This window comes from Elephantulus edwardii, unplaced genomic scaffold, assembly GCF_000299155.1.
Source record: "Elephantulus edwardii isolate Elephantulus edwardi_28Jun2011 unplaced genomic scaffold, EleEdw1.0 scaffold00147, whole genome shotgun sequence".
Classification (NCBI taxonomy): Eukaryota; Metazoa; Chordata; class Mammalia; order Macroscelidea; family Macroscelididae; genus Elephantulus; species Elephantulus edwardii.
This window is the reverse complement of record NW_006399897.1, coordinates 8,577,298-8,601,149: the sequence shown is the minus strand read 5'-3', so window position 1 is coordinate 8,601,149 and position 23,852 is coordinate 8,577,298. Positions and strand designations below refer to the sequence as shown.

At 37.0% G+C, this 23,852-nt stretch overlaps 1 protein-coding gene across 1 annotated transcript in view; it reads right to left on the bottom strand.

Moving 5' to 3' along the window:
• The window catches only part of MYO16 (myosin XVI), a 951,959-nt gene that overhangs the window by 110,333 nt on the left and 817,774 nt on the right, over positions 1–23,852 (bottom strand). Inside the window, exon 32 of the mRNA XM_006894620.1 lies at positions 5,324–6,529. Within this exon, the coding sequence (XP_006894682.1) occupies positions 5,324–6,529 (1,206 nt within the window). The remainder of the gene's footprint in view (positions 1–5,323; positions 6,530–23,852) is intronic.

The following is a 23,852-nucleotide window of genomic DNA, read 5'->3' as shown; positions in this document are numbered from 1 at the left end:
TGGAGAGGTCCCTAACAGCACAGTAGGAGGTCTAAAAGCCTTGTGTTCTTAACATTGATAAGCTTGAGACTGATAGAGTCAAAAAAATCAGAAGTTTACTCCTCAGAGCAGATGAACTAAATTTTATTGCCATTGAACATTTGGAGATTTAGAAATATTCTAACATAGCTACAAGCGCCACGTAAGGATACACTTTGTCAGGTAGAGAGGTCAAGAACTGACAAAGAGAACCAAAAGGAGACAGAGAAAGAGAAAGGTAGAGACTAGACATATTCTTTCTGTGTGGAAATTCATTTTCATTGGCAGATTGAGGGCAAACATTTTACAATTGCTGCTCCACTTCCTGAACAACTTGTCTCCAGCAACTCTATAAACTTTGATAAATGTTGATACTTGTAGATGGGCCTCAGGTCTTTTGTTTATAGGGTTGCTATGAGTCCTGCTCAACTCGAAGACAATCAACAATCACGACAATCAACCCCTTGACTTATATTTCATTTGATAAATGGAAATGTTTTGCCTGGATTTTTAGTTTAGTCTCAACATACTTTTTCACTTGGAAAATGAGGAAAATTTAGTATTGATTCAAATTGGCTAGAAGAGACAAGGAATGGGACACTCCTATAGGAGAAAGATTTTTATGTTAGAAAGGAATGCAGGCAGCCCCAGATCATTGAGGACAATCAATCACACATCAGTAAACTCTGTCCTCATTCTGTTCATGCATTTTATAATTTTTATGAACCCTCATGTCATTGCCCATCACAAATAAAAATCACCTTCAAAAGGAAGTATCTTGGGAGTGAAAAAAATTAACTGCTTTGGGAAGGACAAAATCTAAAAGGCGTTGGGCATAGGCAAGATGACTATGGGATGTTGGGCTTTGCATCTTATTATGGGATGTGGAGTTTTGCACAAGGCAGCCCCTATGTCTTGCACTGCAACTACATCAGAATGCAAGAGAGATTAAATGAAAATAATGTCACAACTTCTATTTTTAACACAAGGAACAGAGAACGGAAATTTACAAACACTGTTTTTGGGTACATCACAGATTCATACTAGAAATTCAGTGATAATTTATTGTATTTAGGGCATTTTAGTTCTTGTTTTTAAATAAAATATGGGTAACTGAGTTCAACTGGGTATAGAAACTTTGAATTCTCATAAAATGATGAATTTGAGTGTCACTGTCTTTTTGAATTTTGATCTTTATGCTTCATTTAGTTTGTATATAATATTTAGATATCCACAACTTTTTGCCTACCTCTAAAGGTAGAAGAGACATTATATAATATAGTAGAATGATGAGCTGGCCACCTCAGGGACTAGCTTACGTGGAAGATCATATAGATTGCCTTTGTCTGGGTGGAAACGTAGCCCTTGAGGATTATGTTGTTTATGTCATAAAATATGATGATGTGCCTTCCAGAATCAGGTTTCTGCCCTAGGTAGCAGTCTCATGTAGGTAAGAATTTAAATGGACTGACCGAATTATATTAAGTGTCTTTTAAAAATGTATTTTTCTTTATGTTTTCGCTAAAATTCCATGACTTTGGAGCTCTACTTCAAAAATAACTCAGGGTTAGTGGAAGATACAGGTAGGTGGAGGTAGAGATGAGAAAGGATTAGCCATGGAGAAGGACCATTAATCTGTTTTCTCTACTTCTGTATATGGTTGAGTTTCTCCACAAAGGAAATTTTTATACAAATGGTCCCATAGAAGAAAGAGAAAAAAAATTGAAAATCATTATTCATATTATATTCTGATTTCAAAACTCAAATTATTTAGAATGTCTAGAAAGTATTTAATAGTAACAATAATTTACATTGGGCTTAAACAATTCTTATTAAAGTAAAAATGCCTTAAAAACTAGGTCTATCAAATACATTCACATGCCAGTTGCTTTTTCAAGGAGATTTATCATTAAGCTAGGGTTTGATAGCCACCTATTACAGACAAAGAAATACTGTATACTATCATTTTGGTTTAAAGAATTTGAAGTGCCTATTTGTATTTTATAAAAAAAGGATGCACAGCACTAACATGGTAATAAAAGAGAATGTTTCTAACAAATATTTTGTGAATGCAGCTATTCATTGAGTCAGCAGGGATCTTCTTCATTTTCAACATCTAGATTCTGAGGATGTACTGCATTTTTGTCAATGCTCTAACATCTTGAGCTTTTTCAAGAAGTGGTGAATAACAACCCTCCTTGTTATGCTGTATAAACTCAAGTAGACGCTGCAATGAGATGCGATTTAGAGCAATGGAGCACCCTAGTGGTCCGAACAAGCCATTGAAGCTCCCCCCTTCATCATTGGATTTAGGTCTCATATTTTTTTGAAACTAAGCAACTAGAAATAATTAGCATAATGATATTAGTCACATTACAGCATCAGATGAAAAGCATTTTGTTAATTAATGGGATAATTGTACCTAGAAAAGCATAGACTATTAAACATTTAATCACTCTTAATTTTAAGGGCAAACTACCCTGTTTACTACATCTCAATTTTTTATCCACAGACATAAGTTGTGAAGGAATAGTTGAGTTTCTTAGGGGAAAATTTCTCTACACTCAAATTGTAAGACTCTTACTTCATGTCCTCTGGTAAAAAACAAAACAAAACAAAACAAACAAAACAAAACAAAAAACCCAAACATGCCTTTCTTTCTTTCCCCCCTCTTTGAATGAACATCTAGGAATTTGTTAAGAGAAAAGCATCTGGAGACAAAGTTACAGGATTAAAGTCACGGTTGTTTCCTGTGAGGAGAGACACTCTAAGTCAAATGACTATTTCTGTCTTAGTTTTTCCAGCTGTAGAATGGGGGAGAATAACCGAAGATATCTCATCTCAGAACCATTTAAAATAAAATACAATATTAAACAATATCTGTATCTTAATAAGAACTATGTACTTACTTGCTGCTAATATGTCTTCACTTCCTAAACAACATGCCTCTGGAAACTCTATGAGCTTTGATAAATGACTACAGTTATAACAAGGCTTCAGGCTTCTTGTTCATAGGGTTCCTATGAGTTGTGCTCGACTCTACAGCAATCAACAAAAGCAATATTATTTCTCCCCAATGGCAGTCACATCTTCTATCTATAAATGTTTGCCGGTACCATCACTCCCTGAACTCCTGGATGTTGTTTAATTCTGTATGCTTTAAATTGCATATCCAGGAACCGACAGAAAATGAAGTCTTTTAAGGAAATTAATATTTATGAAATACTGCACAAAAGTCTAAGGAATATAGATAGAGAAGAATTGTGTTCTTAGTGTCTATTTACAAGAGAGTACACAGTACATCTTAACTGAGAACATCCATGACATTACAAACAGTTTACTCTGCTCAAGGCCACTCTTCCAAAGAGGCAAGGGGAGTATCTTGAATCCTTGGCAGAGAATTTTTCACATCCAAACTTTACAATAATTGGACTGTAATTCACTTAGGTGCGATCAGGGCGAACAATTAGCCACACACGGGATCATTTGATAGGAAAAATATTTCAGGTGAGACTAAAAATAGCTTTAGGTTTTAAAAGGTCAAAGTAAATTTAATACTTTTAATGAGAGAAATCTCCAAGGTGTCATTCATTTTATTAATAATATATTAATAATGGCCATTCAATTCTTTAAGAAGCAAGTGAGTTGTTGAGTTTAGTTTGAAATTTTGTATAACTGTAATAATAGAAAGTATCCAAAACATAAGAACAGGGCAAGCAAAAAGGAATACACAATAGAAGAATAGTTGTAGTGTGGTTGCTGTTGATTGCCTTTGAGTCAAGCATGATTCATAGCAACTCCATGAAATAAAGACTTGAAGCCTTTATGTAACTATCAACATTTATCAAAATTCATAGAGTCTCTGGAGGCATGTTATTTAGAAAGTGGATGCCACTCTTGATTCCAAACCTGTCTTAAACTGGGAGCTCCACCAAACTGCCTACCATGGGTAACGGTTATGGCATTTGACACCCCAACGGCACAAGGTTTAGCATCACAGCAACCCCAGGTTACCTCAGTAGAACAAATTGACAGAATGCTGTACCACCTCGAAGAATGTTCCTTCAAAATATAATAACAACCAACTTTTAAATACAAAGGCCCTCCATGAGGTCTTGTTGACTCTAAAGAAGGGGCTTAAATAAAAACAACCAATATAATATGTCATTGTTGTTATGTGCTGAGTTACCTGTGACCCATAGTGACCCCATGTACAGCAGCTCTGAACCCTTCCCTGTCCTGAGTCAGTCTCACTAATTCTGACACACCAATCCTCACTGTCCCAGTTACAGTATCAATCCATTGCATTAATAAAGACTAATTAATGTTATTATGTATCTCTGAAAGATTGAATTTTTAAAAATCAGTATTATTTATAAAGTTTCACTCAAAATACTCCTTTTCCTAAAAACAAATATGCCAAGCCAATGTATAAATTTATTTTCTACCTTTAGATCATCAAGAATTATACAAATCTCAGTCGCCTACTTAAGTAATCTTATAATCTGGTGTGTGGGGAAGGCCTTCCCTCACACTGCTAAATTTTCTGTTATTTCACCTACTCTGCAAATGGTAAAAGTTGTCAATTTTATGTATATTTGAAAAAGTCAGAAGCAGCTCAAGCCAACCTTTTCAAGCAAGATGAGTGCTTTGTAAAAACCCACTGTAGGAAAATAGATGTTCTGCAATTTTAGTTTTGAACTGAAAATGTTGTAGTTGAGATTTGGATATGTGTTATAGAATACTGTTTAACATCACCAAAGGGAACTATAATTAGTAAATGTACAAATCATGCCTGGGGGTCTCGCTATAATTCTCATTATCTTCTGAGTCCCTGTCTTCAGTATTTCCAAATGATGAGGTCTTTTTAGAAATTCATTAACTTTGCTTCCTTGAATAAGCCAAGAAGAATTCACCCAATTCAGATCGCTAGTAAAATGAGGTTCATGAGGTTTTAATAAGCAGTAGTTACAAAAGCAAATAATAATTTGTTCATTTAATGCTTTTCTCCTAGATTGCATTTTACTCTATGGAATGAAACATATGACTTGTGAAAGTCAAGCATTTTGCTACTTAGAAGTACAATTCCACTTATTAATGGCCTATAATTAAGAAGAAATTGTTAGCTAAACAAACAATTAGCTTTATTTGTTTGAAGAATAAATAGGGGGTAGGTTAGTCATTTATTTGGTAAGTTTCCTTCGCCTTGACCTACTTTTCACTTATTGAGCTTCCCTTCTGGATTTTGCACACACATACATAATTACCCAGACACAAAAGACGGTGCCATGTCTATCTTGCTTACCTTCAGGCTCTCTAATTTTTCTTCCTGCTGCAGACTTGCGGAGCACGCTCCTTCCAGAGTTAAACAGGCTAGTTAACTCATCAAGAGGGCTGGTGAGAGGTCTTGAGTTTGGAGGGCTGTAGGGAACCGGTGAAGAGGAATTTGAGTTGGACTTCTTATGGTCAGCTCTCACGGCCTTCACTGGGGAATAAGGAAGCTTGGAGAAAGAGCTGCATGCACCACTCACTGGAGCAGAGTTTGGCTTTGGAGGGACTTTGGACAAATCAGTATTTGCCATTGTTTTCCCCATGTTAGCCAAAAATGTCTCCGGAGGAAATGCAAAATGGGTCGAGGGCCGATATGGAGCTGGAGGAGGCGCAGGGGGAGGAACAGGAGGAGGCAGAGGAGGGGGTGGTGGTGTTGAAGGTGGAGAACTTTTGTTTGACCCATTAAATGTCATTAAGCCAGGGGAAGCAGGCCTGTCACTCTCTCCTTTTTGGTTCTTGGAATATTGTGGAGACAAAGGACTAGAGCCTTCTGACTGGACCGGATATTTTAGGTTGGTTTCCAGGACAGGCAGTTTTTTCACCTCCAGGGGAGTTAAAGGTGATTCATCAGAAGCAGGGGAGCAGGTCACAGGGGTGGGAGGAAACACCAGAAGTGGAGGGCGATGTGGAAGCAGATTCGGGAAAGGGGGTGGAATGTCACAAATGTCTTTAAAGCTCCCAGCTGCCTGGCAGGTGATCTCGCTATCCTCAAAGACAACAGGTTTTCGGTTCTCAAAAAACAGAGGCGGAGATGATGTTGCCATGAAGGACACCATGCCCAAGCTGGTGCTGGTTTCCTCTGGCAGAAAGTACTTCATCTCCTCATATACCGACTCCCCTTGGTCTGGGCTGTCAGCCTCAGTGCAACCAGTCTTGATGGTGTTTCCCACCATCTCGATATACACTGGCTCTGTTTCATCCTCCTCCTCCTGGGACATGGTCAGACCTACAGAGCATTGGTGAGGTCCATCCGTGGAAGCAGCCCTGTGCATGACCATCGGGTCTTGGTGGAACCCAATCTTACATGAGGACTGTGGAAGCTTAGCTTCTCCCGGTTTGGGGGCTGATATCTCTTCATAGGAGCCACTGAGCTTTGTGTGGGGGCTTCGTTTGGGCTTTCTGGGTGGGATCTTCTTCATTGTGCTGTAGTCATCACTGTGGGGCCTTGGTCGAGTCAAAACTGAAGAAAGAAACAAAAATAAGTGATAGGTGGGAATGAATAAGTTTTAAACCTATAGCTTTGTCAAGGGGTCACCCTTCCTATTGACTTTGTTTACCACAGAGCCTGTGTACTCTGAATTACAGAGGACCCAGACTAGCACTTGATTAAACACCTGGGGCCCTAAGCTAAACCTAACTGTCTGAGGATTGGTAAAAAGGAGGAAATTTAGATTTGAAGGCCAGAGGGAAATTTCCACTTATTCACTGCAAAAGCTGTAATGGGGAAATTATCAGTCCCCCAAGAATATAAAACCACCCATAAACCTGAAGGTCTCTGGGTGGCACAAATGATATATGTGTAACAGTCAACCAAAAGCCTGCTGGGACAGAATGCTGAGTGAAATATCTCAATCACAAAAGGACAAATACTGCATAGTGTCACTGTTATAAAGCAGGTTTAATGGGAGGAGAATAGGATAAGACTAGATAGATAATGAACATTGCATTGGAACAGATGAAGGTAAGAGCTGTTTAAAAGCAATATATGATTAGGCATTATATGTGTGATAACATTCCAGAATAAAAGGCACATTGCAAAGAGGACTGGGGGTGGTGGGAGAGGAATAGGGGTAATTGTGCAACAATGAACGAATACTTTTTTAAAAAAGTGAACTAGAGGAGGAAGAATGGAAGGAGAAGGAGTAAAATACGTAAAAATGAATGAATGACAATCGACCTTTTTGGTAAACTTTTGTTAAAATCACAATTAAAATAAAAAATTTTATTAAAGAAAAAGGCTGGTAGGTCGAACTCACCTAGTGGCATCACAGAAGGACAACCTGGAAATTTGTGTCTATAAATCTAAAAAAAGCTAAGCTCTATTCTGTGAAACATGGAATTAGCCATGAGTGGGAACTTTCTGGAGAGAAACTCTTTTGTTTATTTTGGATTTATAAAGTTAAGTGCTCTCATGAGATTATCTGGTATCATTGATATCTAGTTAGTTTTGACTCATAGAAATCATGTAGCAGTACTTATTTATATTTGTATACTTATTATTTAGCATAGGCATACAATAAATATTGGCTGAATCGATCTTAATAAATTTAGATTTAGTTGTTGTTGTGTTACGTGCCACCGAGTTGCTTGCGGCTCATGGTGATCCTATGTACAAGAGCCCTAAACCTTGCTCTGTCCTGTGCCAACCTCATTGTCTCCGACACACCTACTCCTATTACTCCAATCACTGAATTGATCATCTCATCGAAGGTCACCTTTTCCTGTGCTGTCCCTCCACCTTTCCAAACATGATGTCCCTCTCCAAGGACTGGTCCCTCCTTGCAACATGCCCAAAGTATGTCAGATGAAGCTTCAGAATCCTTGCCTCCAAGGAGCAGGCTGGCTTCACCCTTTTTGTTCTCCTAGGAGTCCATGGTATATTCAACACTCTTCTCCAGCACCACAGCTCAAAGTAATCAGTTCTCTATCATCCCTCGTCACTGTTCAACTCTCTGATGAATAGCACACAATTGCAAAGACTATAGCCTGGAACAGGCACACCTTAGTCTCTAGCCTGACTTCATTGTTCTTTAATAGTCTGGAGAGGTTACTGACAGCTGACATTCCCATTGCAATTCATCTCTTGATTTCCGGATGCTGGTACCAAGAGTGTTAACTGTGGAGCCAAGCAAACTAAAACTGTTAACTATTTCAATCTTCACCATCCATACTGATGATGCCAATTGGTCCAGTGGTGAGAATCTTTGTTTTCTTGATATTGAGCTTCAATTAATATTCAACGCTGCAGTCTTTGACCTTTGGCAGCAAGCACTTTTTGTCCTCTTCAGTTTCAGCAAGCAAGGTTGTGTCATCTGCATAATGCAGGTTGTTGATGAATCTTCCTCCAAGCCTAATGCCACATTCCTTCTCATACAGCTACAGCCCAGCCTCCCGAATGACCTGTTTTGCATACAGATTGAAAAGGTATGGAGACAGAATACATCCCTGGCGGATGCCCGTGTTTCCTTGCTCTGTTCTGATGACTGCCTCTTGGTCCAAGTACAGGTTCTCATTAGAATCCCATTCTTCTCAGAGTCAGCCACAGCTTGTTGTGATCCACACAGTCAAAAGCCTTTGCATAATCAGTGAAGCACAGACAGACATTCTTCTGGTATTCTCTGCTTTCTGCCAATGTCCATCTAACTTTAGCTATAATAGCCCTAGTACCATTTCTTCTATACCCAGCCTGCACATCAGGCAGGAAAAAAAATAAATAAATAAAAAGCTAAGATGGGTGCAGGGAAAGGCCACTCAAAATAAGTGTTTGACTGGCCATTGTAACTAATCGATTACTTTACTCAACTGTACTTAATGTTATACAACAAAAGGTCTAGAAATAATTAAATGAAAACCCAGTATAATTTACAAACTTTCTCTCAGAAATGAAAATAAAACTCTGTTATTGCAGATGACATTTTTTTTTACTTAAAGTGAAGAGGAATTGATGTACTTGAAGAATATCGAAGACTACAGTCTTTTGTATGAATTACACCTCAAATTAAAAAAACCCAAAACATCTCACAACTGGACCAACAAACAACATCATGATAAAACATAAAAATTTATCATTGTGAAGGATTTCGTTTTACTTAGATAAATGATTAACATCAACAGAAGCAGCATTCAAAAAAATTAAATGATGTACTGCATTGAATAAGTCTGCTGCCAGACTCTCTATTGTGTTAATGAAGAAGGGTGTAACTTTAAAAACCAAGGTGCACCTGGCCCCAAAGCATGGTATTCTCAATTGTCTCATATCAATGTTGAACAGTGAATAAGGAAGACCAGGTTGGGGGGGGGGGGAAATCAGTGCCTCTGGATTTTGTGCTGTTGAATACTGAATTGTGGCATAATACATACGCAGTTACTCTGTTAACCAAAAAGTATGCTATTCTGGCAGTTTGAATCTGCCAGAGGCTCCATGGGAGAAATATGGATAATCTTCTCCCACGTAATTTATAGACTCCAACAATCTACTGGAGGATCTGCAATGAGTTAGTTCTGACGCAAGGGCAATGTGCTGTGTCGTGTTTTGTTGTGTTTTTTTTTTTCTTGGAACAAGTGAACTCAGGGTGTTATTTAGAAGCAAGAATGGTGTTGCTTTGTCTCATATTTTTGGCTGTTTGGCAAAGTAAATAACAAAAGAAAGAGTAACAATAAGAAGGATTGATACAATTACTGCAACACTGGGTTTGAGCACAGTGGGAATTATGAAGATGGTGCAAGACTTGTCAGGCTTCCATTCTACTGTATACAAATTTGCTCTCAGTTTGAGCGGACCTTACACCTAATGACAACAATACATTGTTGTTATTCCTATTGTTAGTTGCTATCAAGCCTATTACAACTCCATGTGACCCTGACTGTGCAGAATAGAATGGTTACCCAGAGCTTTAAAGGCTGTGAGGTTTTGTTAGCAGGCCTGTCTTCTGAGATACTATTGTATGGCTCAAATTTTGGTTAGCAGTGAAGAGCTAAATATTTTGTACTATCCCAGGATTCTTTATTTATCTAGGGCAGACATCTATTTTTCTGGATCTGGTTTTGAGGAGAAGATCAAAGCCTTTGAATCAGAAATCGATTTAAGCTTCAGCACCATCACTTATTCACAATCTGTATAGTCGGGCAATTCTATCATTGCATTTAAAACAAGACCCTCAACCCGGTGGATAGAAACAGTGACTACTTATTGTAAGGGGCTCTGTAGTGTCAAGTGTAAAGATGACACACATTAGGACAGGGTACAGATCTGTTTTTCATAGAGTCACTATGGCTTGTACAGTAACAATAGCAATTCAATCAATGTCTATCTGGATACATCAGTGAATAAAAGAGAGATAATTCTTGGTCTTACTTCATCCCAATAAGGGGAGTCAGGTAATAAAAAAAGAGTCAATTTAACAAAATAGTAAATTACATAGCATCTTAGTAAATGGCACATGAAGTGAAAATGAGAAACTATAGGTGGTGTATAAAGGTTACAGAATTGTGTTTGTGTTAGGTGAAAGGGTATAGAATTGCAATTTTAAGTGAGATCTAAGGCCAATCTCCTTAGTTCCTGTGTAATGATGTATAAAATAGTGGTATTAGGAATTATCATAGAGGATTAAAATAGATAGAGTTTGGAAAATACTTAGTTCCTGGCACACTATGAACATGAAATAATGGTAAACATGCAAATATGAGTGGAAAAGAACAAAGTTAATTTTCCAACACAACAGACAGCTTTGTAAGCTTACAAAGGTTTGCCAAAAGCTGTCAACTTTTAAGAATAGGAAAGTCCAAAATGTGCAATTGTGTAATTAATAAGCATTATTCAAATATCCTTCAAAGTTCTAAAACATAATAATTCCTAAGATTCTTCTAGAAATTAATGAACCAAGCAACTTTTCAACATTACTATTGTAAAATTGCACTGAAGGTTTGAACAATATGAAGAACTTGTGATAGATTGTATTTCCCTAAAATCACTTCAAGACTATTTTAATCCCAAATACTCTTCCATTACCTTGGTCTCCATTCATGGGGGGAGGGTGCGATGTCTATAACCTCTTTCCTTGAAAAGGAAAGCCTATTTTTACTTCCTCAATAAATTTGGTAGGGAATTGCACTGCCAATTCAAAAGCAAGCATTTTAAATTCACCAATTAATTACTCCATGAAAAATAAAAATAAATTGGAGACTCTCTTCCAGTGTGACTTACAGACACAAAACCTACTGGAGGGTCAGCTATGGCTCATTTTCAATTCAATGGCAATTAGTGGTGAGATTAGGATTGCAGAGCATGAGAGCAAACATTAGAATATAATTTCCATGAATTACACCTAAACATTACTTAAGGAATTAGTTAACAGGTGTCTAGCTGTTTCTCAGAATTGCTATGTCCCAGTGGCAGCTTTGTCCTCCTGATTTCCCCCATTTATGAAGCATAAATGTTATCTTTTAGCTGGTACTTCATTGGCTGACAATAGTAGGGGTAGTAGTAATATGTGTTTTTAGTTCATAGTCATGACTTAGAGTCATTTGAGGAACTGTCATCTAAGGAACATTTTAGGGTGGGACAAATAGTTGAGTTTGTGGTTGCTGACAGTTCAGTCTACTCATAGGTGTTTGGAAGAAAGGTGACAACCTTCCTAAGAAAAATCAGCAACTGAAAATCCTATGGAGTACAGTTTTCCTCTTACCCATATGGAATTATGATGAGTTGCTGTTAGACCTAACACAAATGGCCTGGCATATATCTAAGGAACTTTATAGGGGAATCTGTAGGCCTAGGCATTATTTAAATGATCAGATTCTAGTTGATAATTTTGAACTTAATAATAATGAGATGACCTTTTGGGAGGTTTGTGGGGTCAGAGTATTTTGTATATGGGAGTATGTAAATGACTCCGTCTATAGAAGGTCTATCAACAATCTGCGTTATGCAGATGACACAACCCTGCTTGCTGAAACTGAGGAGGACCTCATGCACTTACCGCAGAGGGTCAAGGACTGCAGCCTTCAATATGGACTGAGGCTCAATGTCAAGAAGACAAAAATTCTCACCACTGGACCAATCGGTAGCATCAGGATGGATGGTGAAGAGATTGAGATTGTTCACAGCTTCAGTTTGCTCAGCTCCACGGTCAACACTCTTGGCACCAGTAGCCAGGAAATCAAAAAACGTATTGCGATGGGAAAGTCTGCGGTTAGGGACCTCTCTAAAGTACTCAAGAGCAGCGGTGTCTCCCTGGAGATTAAGGTGGGCCTGATACAGGCCATGGTTTTTGCAATCACTTATGCATCAGAGAGTTGGACAATGACTAGGGAGGATAGAAGGAGAATTGAAGCCTTTGAGCTGTGGTGCTGGAGAAGAGTATTGAATGTACCATGGACTGCCAAGAAAACAAACAGATTCATCGTAGAGAGGGTTAAACCAGGCTGCTCCTTGGAGGCAGGGCTTCTGGGACTTCGTCTGACATACTTTGGACATGTAAGGAGAGACAGGTCTTTGGAGAGGGACATCATGCTGGGCAGAGTGGAGGGACAGCGCAGGAGGGGAAGACTTTCTATGAGGTGGATTGATTCAGTGACTGGGGTAATCGGGATGTGTGTGTCAGAGGCAATGAGATTGGCACAGGATAGAGCAGGGTTTAGGGCTGTTGTGCATAGGGTCGCTATGAGTCACAAATGACTTGACGGCACAGAACAACAACAACAACAGAGAAGGTCTATGGCAGATACTATTTTCTCAAAACTGATTGCAAGAGTATTTCCAGTTCCATCAGGTCATGAACTCTACTTTTTAAAAAAATCATGTGGTCTTTTGTGAATTCCTTCATGAATAATAAGTGGCATAAGGGATAATTTGTGGCTTCAAGAGTTAGGGCAGAGTGTATGCCATTGTCTTTATCACCTGGGTTTTTTGGTTTATGGGGTTTTTTGTTTGTTTGTTTTTTTGTTTTGTATTGTTTTGTTTTATCAGTGATACATTTTTGAGGCCTTGATCATTTTATGTAGGAATTCTACTAGCCTGAAACTGTCATTCTCTATAAACTATGAGGTGAAACTATAGTCAAACAGAGAAGCCCATGGAACCTCAGTTTTTATGTGTCTGAGGTTTCAAAGTAAGTGACTGGCTTTCAAATCACCAACCTGATCCTTATTAACTGCGAGAACTTGATAGTAATAAAATGATTGTTGCTTTGCTTAAACCAGTAGATTTTGGAATGACGTGTTAAGTCACAGTTGATAACTAGTATGATATTACTTTGAATTTGATTGAGAGTAGGACAATTTGGAGGTCTGGTTTCTCCAGTCTTACTGCCTAGGTGTATAGCTTGGCTGTGTAGCATTGTAGATACTACCTTACAAGACTGGGACTCAATGTTCTCATCTATAGAGTAGTCATGATGGCAGAACAATTTCATTGGATTGTTCTACAGACTTGTAACACAATGGCAACCTCTTAATGAACACTCACTGTGTTTCAGCTTCATTTGTTATTATGACTATACAACCAACAATGAATGATTAGGGGCCTGGGTTTTAGCAATATCAGATCATGTGAGATTTATTAATAATAAAGATGATATACATTTCTGCCTTCTCCTTAACTATTAAATTAGAATTTCTTGTAGTAGGACCTAAAAATCCTTATTCTTCATAAAATAAAATCAGAAAGTGACAGAGAGTGAAAATGTATTGTGTTTTCTCATATTGAGCTGTATGGTAAAAATTCATAGGCCAATATGAATTTAAATTGAAGTTATTAAGACTTAATCCATAATAGGAATTTTCAAATTTTCCTAATTCTAAGATGTCTAGGTAAAATAATATAATTTCTATATAATATCAGATAAATGGGGTCAGAAAAAAACGTGTTTTAATAAAAAGACACTTTCATATCCCGTTTTAAGGGACAAGAGAAACAACATGGTTAGCCTTAAATTTTCAGGTATTACAAACTTCATTCTTATTTGATTTTTCATGGAAAACCATAGGCATTTATGTAGTTTTTAAGTTCTGTTAGGTGATGACTTCTTGCATTATAATGGTACTTTCCTTTTGAAGTTTTTGTTAAATTATACCAGATTAATTTCAAGTGTATCCCTAATAATCTACCTGTACTAGTATATTTGTTATTCCTAATGAGTATAAGACACTTACATATTTATCTACGCAGAGAAAAAACCCTAACAGCAAAATATTAGGTTTATTTCATCATGAAGATAAGTATACAAGTGCCTCCAGTGCTATAATTCGTCAAGCATGATTTTTCTTAGTTTCAGGTAAATCTAGGAATCATCATTGATATGTAAATGACACAACATTTCATGCATAAAATGAAGGAGACTTGCAGCATTTAGTGATGAGACTGACAGACTATAGTCTTCATTATTGATTAAGTGTCAATATAAAGAAAAAGAAATTCTCAAAACTTTACCGATAAACAACAGCCTGAAAAATGAAGACTGAAAGTGTCAATGATTTAACTTTACTTGCATTCACAATATCCATGGAAACAGTAGTCAAGAAATTAAACAATGTACTGTCATCTGAGAAATCTTCTGCAAAATAGTTTTGTAAAATGTTAGGGAACAAAGATGTTGTTGTAAGGACAACAGTTCACAGAGTGGCTATGTCATTGTCTTTAACAATGACAGGATCAATTCTTCTTCACTTATCCTTACTCATTGTCTGACATTAAGGTGCATAGAGCAAATCAGTGTCTTTGGATTGTGGTGTTAGTGAAGAATGTTATCTTAGAGGAAGGACAGTCAGAGTGCTTCTTAGAGGAAAGGATATTGAGGCTTCATCTCACACACTTTGAATATGTTGTCAAGAGCAATCAGTCCCTGGATAAAGCCATCAAGCTGGGAATGGCAGAGTCAGCTAAAGAGAAGAAAACCCTCAAAAAGATGGACTGACACATTGACTGGACAAATGGATTTGAGCATGTTAGAAATCCCAAGGATGGCTCAGGGCAAGGTTCACAGAGTGTCTATGAATCAGTCAACTCAACAGCACATAACCATTTGGGCAAAAGTGGCTTCAACTAAGCTATAACATAATACACTCTCCTTAAGAGTCCCTCCACCCCCTTGGTGAGAGATGTCCAGACAATGTTATTAATGTGTCTCCTGACCCATCTTTATCTATCTTGTTGCCTTCAACATGATGTTCAAATTTCCCTTAAAACCCTTCTTCACTTTCAAGAGAGTATTAATCACTCTTCCCAATGTGTCCAATTGACTTCTGTTCCTGCTGTTGTTACTACGTTTATCTCATACTTTGTTTACACATTTATGCCTCCTACTGCTCTCTGAGGTCGACAAGGAGGAGCCAGGTTCACAGAGTAAGCTTAATTAATATTTGTTGACTGAGCTCATGCGTCATAGGTTGTGAAACTCTGCTATAATGTTCTCCTGTCATTCTAAGTGCAAAGTTCTGAGAGCAAGATTCATAAAAGATCTACTTTCTAACAAACAGCAGGTAAAGAAAGAAATATTTTTTTGGAATTTTGTTGAAAATATGTTGACCAAACAAACTTGGCAAATCACAATGATATATTTTGAACTATGTCAAAATATACTAATACTGGTTGATTGAGAAGACACTAATTCTGTTTTAATGAAAGTTGAAATAGCATATGTATTTCTTTAAGATTTATTTATTCATTAAATAAGAGTTTTTCTTATGTGTCTTCTATGTGACAATCAGTTTTGGGGGATAAAGATGTAAACAAGACAGCAAAAAACCAACAAATACAGAACGCTATTTCCAAATTAAGCCACAGAACTCAACTATTCTAGATTCTATACATGCAAATTGTGTTGCTGGCAAAGGATACTGACTATACCATGAACTGCCAAAAGAACAAACAAATCTGTCTTAGAAAAAAGTACAGCCAGAATACTCTTTAACGCAAGGATGATGAGACTTTGCTTCATGTACATTGGATGCATTGTCGTGAAGGGCCAATCTTTGGGAAAAGATCTGCTAGAGAGTCAAAGTGAATGGTCGCAAAAAAAAAATAAATAAAAGTGACCTCACTTGAAATCACTACAAAAATGGCTTCAAGCTCAGCAAAGAGAAGGATGGTGAGATTGGGCAATAAAGTCTGTGGAAAATAAGAAGACGCTCAGCAAGTGGCATTAAAAGTAAGCATAAGCTTAGCAAGAATTAGAAGGACAGCTCAGATGCAGGCAATGCAGTACTTTGTTATACACGAGGTAATTATGAGTCAGATCCAACTTGCTAGCACCTAACAACAACAGCAATGGCAGCAGCAGCAACAACAAATTTTATGGACAGCAGAGCCAGAAAACTGTAAAAGAAATGATCAACTCAATAATGTCATTTTCAAGGTTGTGAGCTGCTGGATTCCACAGAGAGAGGGGATATGAAAGTTGTATCATAGAGGCTACAGCTTCTCAAGCAAAACTTAACTTTATGATTTCACTTCAAACTGGTGCTACTCTGATGCAGACCCTGAGCCCCGCAGATTGTTATTTAATCCCAAATCTTCACATTAGGCTTTACTATCTGTTTCACAAGAGAGGAACGTAAGGCTTAGGCTCTCAGCCAACACCAGGTATACAGCTAGCTCTGTAATTTTTCAGAGGGTTTGTTATGTTTTAGATATTAGGGTTTTATAAGCTTTGCATTCTTTATTCCTCACAAATGATCCAGGGTAAAGATTTTACTGTTATTCTCATGTTATGAACAAGGACACAGAGTGAGTCACTTGGGCTAAACCTCATGGGTAGCAAATATGAGAGCTGAAGCCTATAGCCACATGAAATGCAGACAAATTTAATATCAAAACAGAATACTATTGGCTGAAAACCTTAACTATGTTTGGAGAAAGTCTGTACATTAGATGCAGAGAATAAAACCTCCAGATTACTGCAGTTGCAAAATCACTACCAAAGAGAAAGAGAAAACAAATTCTTTGTCTTCTTTTACATGATTAAAATTTAAAACAGCAACCTTGGATTTTGAAAAGAAAAAAAAATTTTGTACTCTACCTTATTAGTAGTATGCAAACAAGTGTTGTAATTTACTGGTCCATAAATTGTTTCATGGTTTTTAGGTGAAAAAGGTAGTGGGGGAGTGAGTAGGAAAAGTAGGTCTGGTTACTTATTTACTATAATCATGTTTATTGGATTAGAACCTCAAGGGGAAAAAAGTATGTGGCTAGTGAATTGTTATGATAAGATCAAGCCTGAACACAAAATTAAGTCTTTTAATGGGATCTAATTATCAGTTATCATACAGTGTCAGCCAGACGTGATCTGATTTTTGCTTATGTACATAGAGGCTCTTGTGTTGGGACACCACAGACTTATGTTAGAATTCTGAGAGCCTGAAGAACTTAAATCTCTGAATAGTAGTATTAGCAAAGAATATTTCTATCCTGAACTGCCAAAAGAATAAAGAGCTCTGTTTTGGAAGAAATGTAGCCAGAATGTGCCTTGTACTTGCCCTGGGTATGTTGTAAGGCAGGGCTAAACACTGGAGAAAGACATTGTACTTGGTAAAACAGAGTCAGTGTAAAAGATGAAGACTATTAACAGGACTGATTAACACAATGGCTACAGTGATTGGTTCAAGCGCAGCATCAACTGTTAGGATGAAGCAGGATGAGTCAGTATATCCGTGTGTGTGAAGTCACTACATGGTGGTACAAATGCCATGATACCTAACAATAAAATAGTCCTGTACCTAATGAAGCTAGTACACATTATGCCGAGTGACATAAGTTAGTCATGCAAGGATAATTATTGGATGTTGTTGTTTGGGGGATCAACACTGTTTAATTGGGAAAAAAACACAAACCAAATTGTCTTAATAGAGAAAAAGTTTACGAAAAATACTAAACATGTAGCTGCTATACCACCATTATCTTGATGAGTAAGTAAGTTGTAAACATTAATAAATATATGAATAATACAAACATTAAAATGTTAATAAAGAATATTCAAGTCACCAAAACGATGTCCAAGGTACTATGGCTCATTTAATTATTCAATTAATTATCCTAGTCAGCTATCTCCTCATTTTGATTGACTTCTAATCTGGTCTCTACTTCTAATAATATTTCTATCTGTGTTCCTCTATTGTTCATAGGGGTTTCAGAGGCCTGCTATTTAAGATTTGAATGGCCAATCCTGGTTCCTACTCTGTGTTGTTCTGGGAGTTTTACTGAAACCCTCTAACATGTGTGATGTTGTGTGCATTTGAAACAGCAGTGGCATAGCTTTCAAAATGAGGAGAAACAGCTGTGAACATAGAATATACAAAGTATGAATGCTGGATCACTAGAAGTTATGAAAAATTAAATGGAACACATGAACACCAACTAATGTCTAGGGATTAGTGAGATGAGATGGACCATCACTGGCCACTTTGAATCAGATAATAATTTTGTATAGTATGCAGGGAATGGAAAACAAAAGAAGAATGGTGTTGCATTTATAGCTAAAAAGATAATTTAAAATTCTATTCTGAAGTACACTGTAGTAAGTGCTCTTATATTATCCATACAAAGAAAACCTACTAATATGACCATTATTTAAATATATGCACCAACAGCTAAAGCCAAAGAGGAGGAAATGGACTACTTTTACCAAATTTTGCAGCTTGGAATTGACCACATAAGCAATCAAGATGTGTTAATGATGACTGGTGACAGGAATACAGAAGTGGGAAACAATGAAGAAGGAATGGTAATTGGAAAGTTCAGATTTGGTGACAGAAATGAAGCTGGATATACAAAGATTGAACTTTGTACATTCAATGATTTACTCCATGCAAATGCGATTTGTCATGTTTGGTTTTTTTAAAAAAACACACACTAAAACAAGCACAAAATAGCAACTTTACACATGGACCTCACGTGATAGACTGCATAGGAATGAGACTGACTATGTCTGCAGAACAAATCTTAGGAGAAGCTCAAGATCAACAGTCAAAATCAGACCAGGTATTGACTGTAGAACAGACCATCAATTAGGCACATGAAAGTCAAAATTAAGGTTGAAGAAAGTAAAATAAGTCCACCAGAACCAAAATATGATCTTGAATCTATTCCACCTGAATTTAAAAATCATCTTAAGAATAGATATGGAGCATTGAACACTTATGATCAAAGACCAGATGGGTTGTGAAATGACATTAAGGATATTAACCATGAAGGGAGTAAAAAAATCAATACAAAGAGGAAGAAGAAAAAACCCTAAAATAGATGTTAGAAGAGACTCTCAAAATTGCACTAGAGTGTTGAGAAATCAAAACAAAGGGAAGAGATACGGAAGTAAAAGAGCTTAACAGAAGATATCAAAGGACATCTTGACACTATAAACATAGTATTATAATGGAACATACACTGAGTTCGAGGTGGAGAATAAAAAGTGAAGAACTTGCTCAGCATTTTCAAACCTCAACTTTCAATAATGAGAAATTCTATGGCAAAAACTTGGATGATCCAGGTTGCATCAAAAGAAGATGTGGAAAATACACAGAATTGTTGTGCTAAAAAAATTGGCTGATGCTGAAATATTTCAGGAAGTATCATATGGTCAAGAGCAAATGGCAATGAGGAATGAAGCTCAAGCCACACTGAAGGCATTGGCAAAAACAAAGCCCTAGGAATCAATGGGGTATCAATTGACAAATTTCAACTAGCAAAAGCAGTCCTGGACTTCCTCACCAGTCTATATCAGGAAATTTGGCAGAGAGTTGCTATCTGAAAAGATGCATATTTTTTCTCATCCCAAGAAAGGAGATCCAAAAGAATGTCAAAATTGTCAAACAATATCATTAATATTACATGCATGCAAAATACTACTGAAATAATTAAAAAAAAGAATAAGAACAGTACGTAGACAGAGAACTGACAGAAATACAAGCTGGATTTAATTAAGTAAGGCGTGGCACTAGGGATATCATTGCCAATTAATGTCAGATAGATTCCGTCTGAAAGCAAAGAATACCAGAAAAATATCTTCCTTTGTGTGCTTTATTGACTATACAAAAAATATATGTGGATCATAACAAATTATGTCTAATATTGAGAAGAATAGGAATCTCAGAATATTTAATTGTGCTCATGCAAAGCCTATCTATACCTAGACCAAAAAGCTGTTGTGCAAACAAAGCAAAGGAACACTATATAGTTTAAAATTAAGAAATGTGTATGTCAGAATTGTATCCTTTCCCTATGCCTATTCAATTTGTATGCTGAACAAATTATTCAAGAAGCTAAACTTTTTGAAAAAGATTGAGGCATCAGGATTGGTGGAAGACTCACCAATAATCTATGTGGATGACACAAACTTGCTTGCTGAAAGTGAAGAAGAATTGAAGCACTTGCTGCAAAAGATCAAATATGGATACAGCCCTGAATATAGATTGTATCTCAACATCAAGGAAACAAAAACTCTCACCACTGGACTGACAGGCTACATTATGACAGATGAAGAAAAAGACTGAAACTATCAAAAACTTACTTGGATTCACAATTAACACTCTTAGTATCAGCTGTCAGGAGATCAGGAGATATATCACACTGGAAAAGTCTACAGTTAGGGACCTCTCCAAATTATTGAGGAGCCATGATATCGATTCAAAGATTAAGGTACACCTGATTTAGGCCATAGTCTTTTGAATTAGCTTGCTATGCATCTGAAAGTTGAACAATGTATGAAGATGACAGAAGAATCAATACCCTTTGATTTAGGTTGTTGGAGAAGAGTTTTAAAATCCCATGGGCTGCCAAAAGAACAAACAGATATGACTCAGAGACAGTAAAGTCAGAATGCTCCTAAGAGGCAAAGATGACAAAGCTTTGTCTCACAAACTTTGGGTATATTCCTAGGAGAGGATATTCATTGAAGAAGGGCATCACGCTTGGAAAAGTGGAGAGTCAGAAAAAATGAGGAAGATTCTCAACAGGGTAGATAACATGCTGACTGAAGCAATGGGCTAAAGTTTGTCAGATGGAGAATGAAAAGGGTCCAGATCCGTTGTTCATAGGGGTAGTATGGGTCATACCTAACAACACCTCAGCTATCTTTGGAGTCTTTCACAACTGCATAATGGTGACAAGGGTCAATGCTAATCGGTTAAGTATTACATATAAAATAAGTTTTCTTTATGTTTATAGATTCAAAATATAGACCAATTGGTTTAATATTAGGAAAGAAATGTGTCAGGGATGTATCCTGTACCTAAACCTTTTCAATCTATATGCAGAACGGATCATTTGGAAAGCAGGGTTTTATAAGGAGTAGTGTGGCATCAAGATTGGAGAAAAACTCATTAACAATCTATGATAGGCAAATGACACAACTTTGCTTGCTGAAACTGAAGACGACCTGAAGCGCTTGCTGCAAAAGATCAAGGACTGTAGTCTTCTATATGGATTGAAGCTTAACATCAAGAAGACAAAGATTCTCACCACTGAGCCAATTGGCAGCACCATGATAGATGGAGAAGAGATTGAGGTTGATAGCAATTACAGCTTGCTTGTATCCATAATCAACACTCTTAACACCAGCAGTCAGGAAATCAAAAGACGAATTGCATTGGGAAAATCTGCTGTCATGGACCTCTCCAGAGTGCTGAAGAGCAATGATGTCAGTCTAGAGACTAAGGTGTGCCTGATCCAGGCCATGGTCTTTGCAATTATTTGTTATGCTTCAGAGAGCTGGACAATGACTAAGGATGACAGAAGAAGAATAGATGCATTTGAGTTGTGGTTCTGGAGAAAAGACTTGAATATATCATGGACTGCAAAGAAAACAAATTGGTCTGTCTTGGAGAGGGTGAAACCAAGTTTCTTTTGGAGGCCAGGATTTTGCAGCTCTGCCATACATACTTTGGGCACATGGCCAGGAGAGATCAATCCTTGGAAAAGGACATTATGCTCAGAAGGGTGGATGGACAGTACCTAGGATGAGAAGAATTGATACAGTGACTAGAGAAATGGGGGTTGGTGTGTCAGAATGTGACTGGTTCAGGACAGGGAAGGGTTCTGAGCTGCTGTACATAGGGTCACTATACATCACAGGTGACTCAATGGCACATACCAGCAACAACATACTATATTGGAGTTGTTTGTTACTATATTTTGGAGGAATTTTCTTCTAAGTGGTACTCTTCTGTCCAGATGAGGTAATCTGGGGTTGCTGTGATGCTGAACCTTGTGCCATTGGAGTGTCAAATGCCATTAATGGTTGTTACCATGGTTAACAGTGTTTGGTGGGGCTCCCAGTTTAAGAGAGTTTTGGAAGGAGGAGTAACGTCCACTTCCTAAACAACATGCCTTCGGAAACTCTATAAACTCTGATAAATGTATATAGTTAAAGAAGGGCTTCTATGAGACATGCGCAACTCAAAGGCAAACAACAATAACAACAACAACAACAACAAATGAGTGACAACCCTTTCCATTATTCCCCTCTGAGTCTCCATGGTTATATTAAGCAATATATTAAGCAAACATTTTGGTAGTATATCAAACATGAGATAATTTTAAAGATATTACAAGCTATTGTGAGATCTATTTATCAAATGCAAAAAGTTCATTTACAGTTTTGAAATATGAATGAGAAAATGCATGCATATGTATACATTGCCTTTGTCAAATTACTTTCATCCTGGTTTTCAGTTTCTGATACTATTTTGAGCCTATCATATCCTTCCTATGTTATTAATCATCTTATTTTAGATACTATTCTTTGCTTCCTATGTGCCAAATAATCTTTGTTCTTATTTCAAGCATACCTTTTTTTAGACCTATACATAAATCTAATTCTGAAGTTAGACAGAAATAATAATCAACATGTGTGATTATTATACTTTCTCATGGAGTGTACGTGTGATTCATTTTGATGTATAAGCCTCTAATTTGTATAGTCCATCCTTAGAATGCCTAATTTCTATAGAGACTTCATTCCAATTTTACACCTACCTATAGATCTATGTCTATGTTCAAGACAGTCCTATATATTATTTCTTTTATGTTATTTGAATCAATGCTTTTGACCTTTTGTGACTAAAATTAGATCTCTTTCACAAAAGTTGTATGACTTTCTTGTACATTCGCAAGTAAGTGCTATTGTTAATACCACTTGTATTGACAGCATAGGAGAGGAAGACCCCAGATAAGATGGATTGACACAGTAACTGGGGTAATGAGGGTAGTTTTGTCACAAACAGTGAGACTGGCTCAGGATAGAGCAGGGTTCAGAGCTATTGTGCTTAGGGTCGCTGTTGAAGTTGACTCAATAGCACATAACAACAACTCATATTGACAGCAACTTCTGTTTGTAAAACTTTCCCTAAAGATCTATTTTAATTTTTTTAAGGATATATTCATCCTTGAAGATATTAACCAAAAACATTTAAAAAATAGCTAAAAAAAAGAACAGTTGATATTGATTCTGATACATGGTGACCCCACAGAGATCAAATGAGAACTGTTTTCAATAATCAGATTTTTAAAAGTAAATCACCAAACTTTCTCCAATAGTGTCTGGAGCTGGGATTGAGTTTATTCTCTCAAACACTCTAACCTCTAATCTTCTATATCAGGAGTTTTCTGTCATTTTTCTGTGAAACATTTTACCCCAGATGATCATGTTGTTTTCCTGGATTTTGTGATTTTTGATAAATTTGTGCGTCAGAATATATTTTTTTCTCTATCTTATGGTCAAATCCTCATTGGGTCACTATGATTTTTATGTTTCTTGGCATCTAACAACAACAATGCTCAAATGTATTTTTTTTAA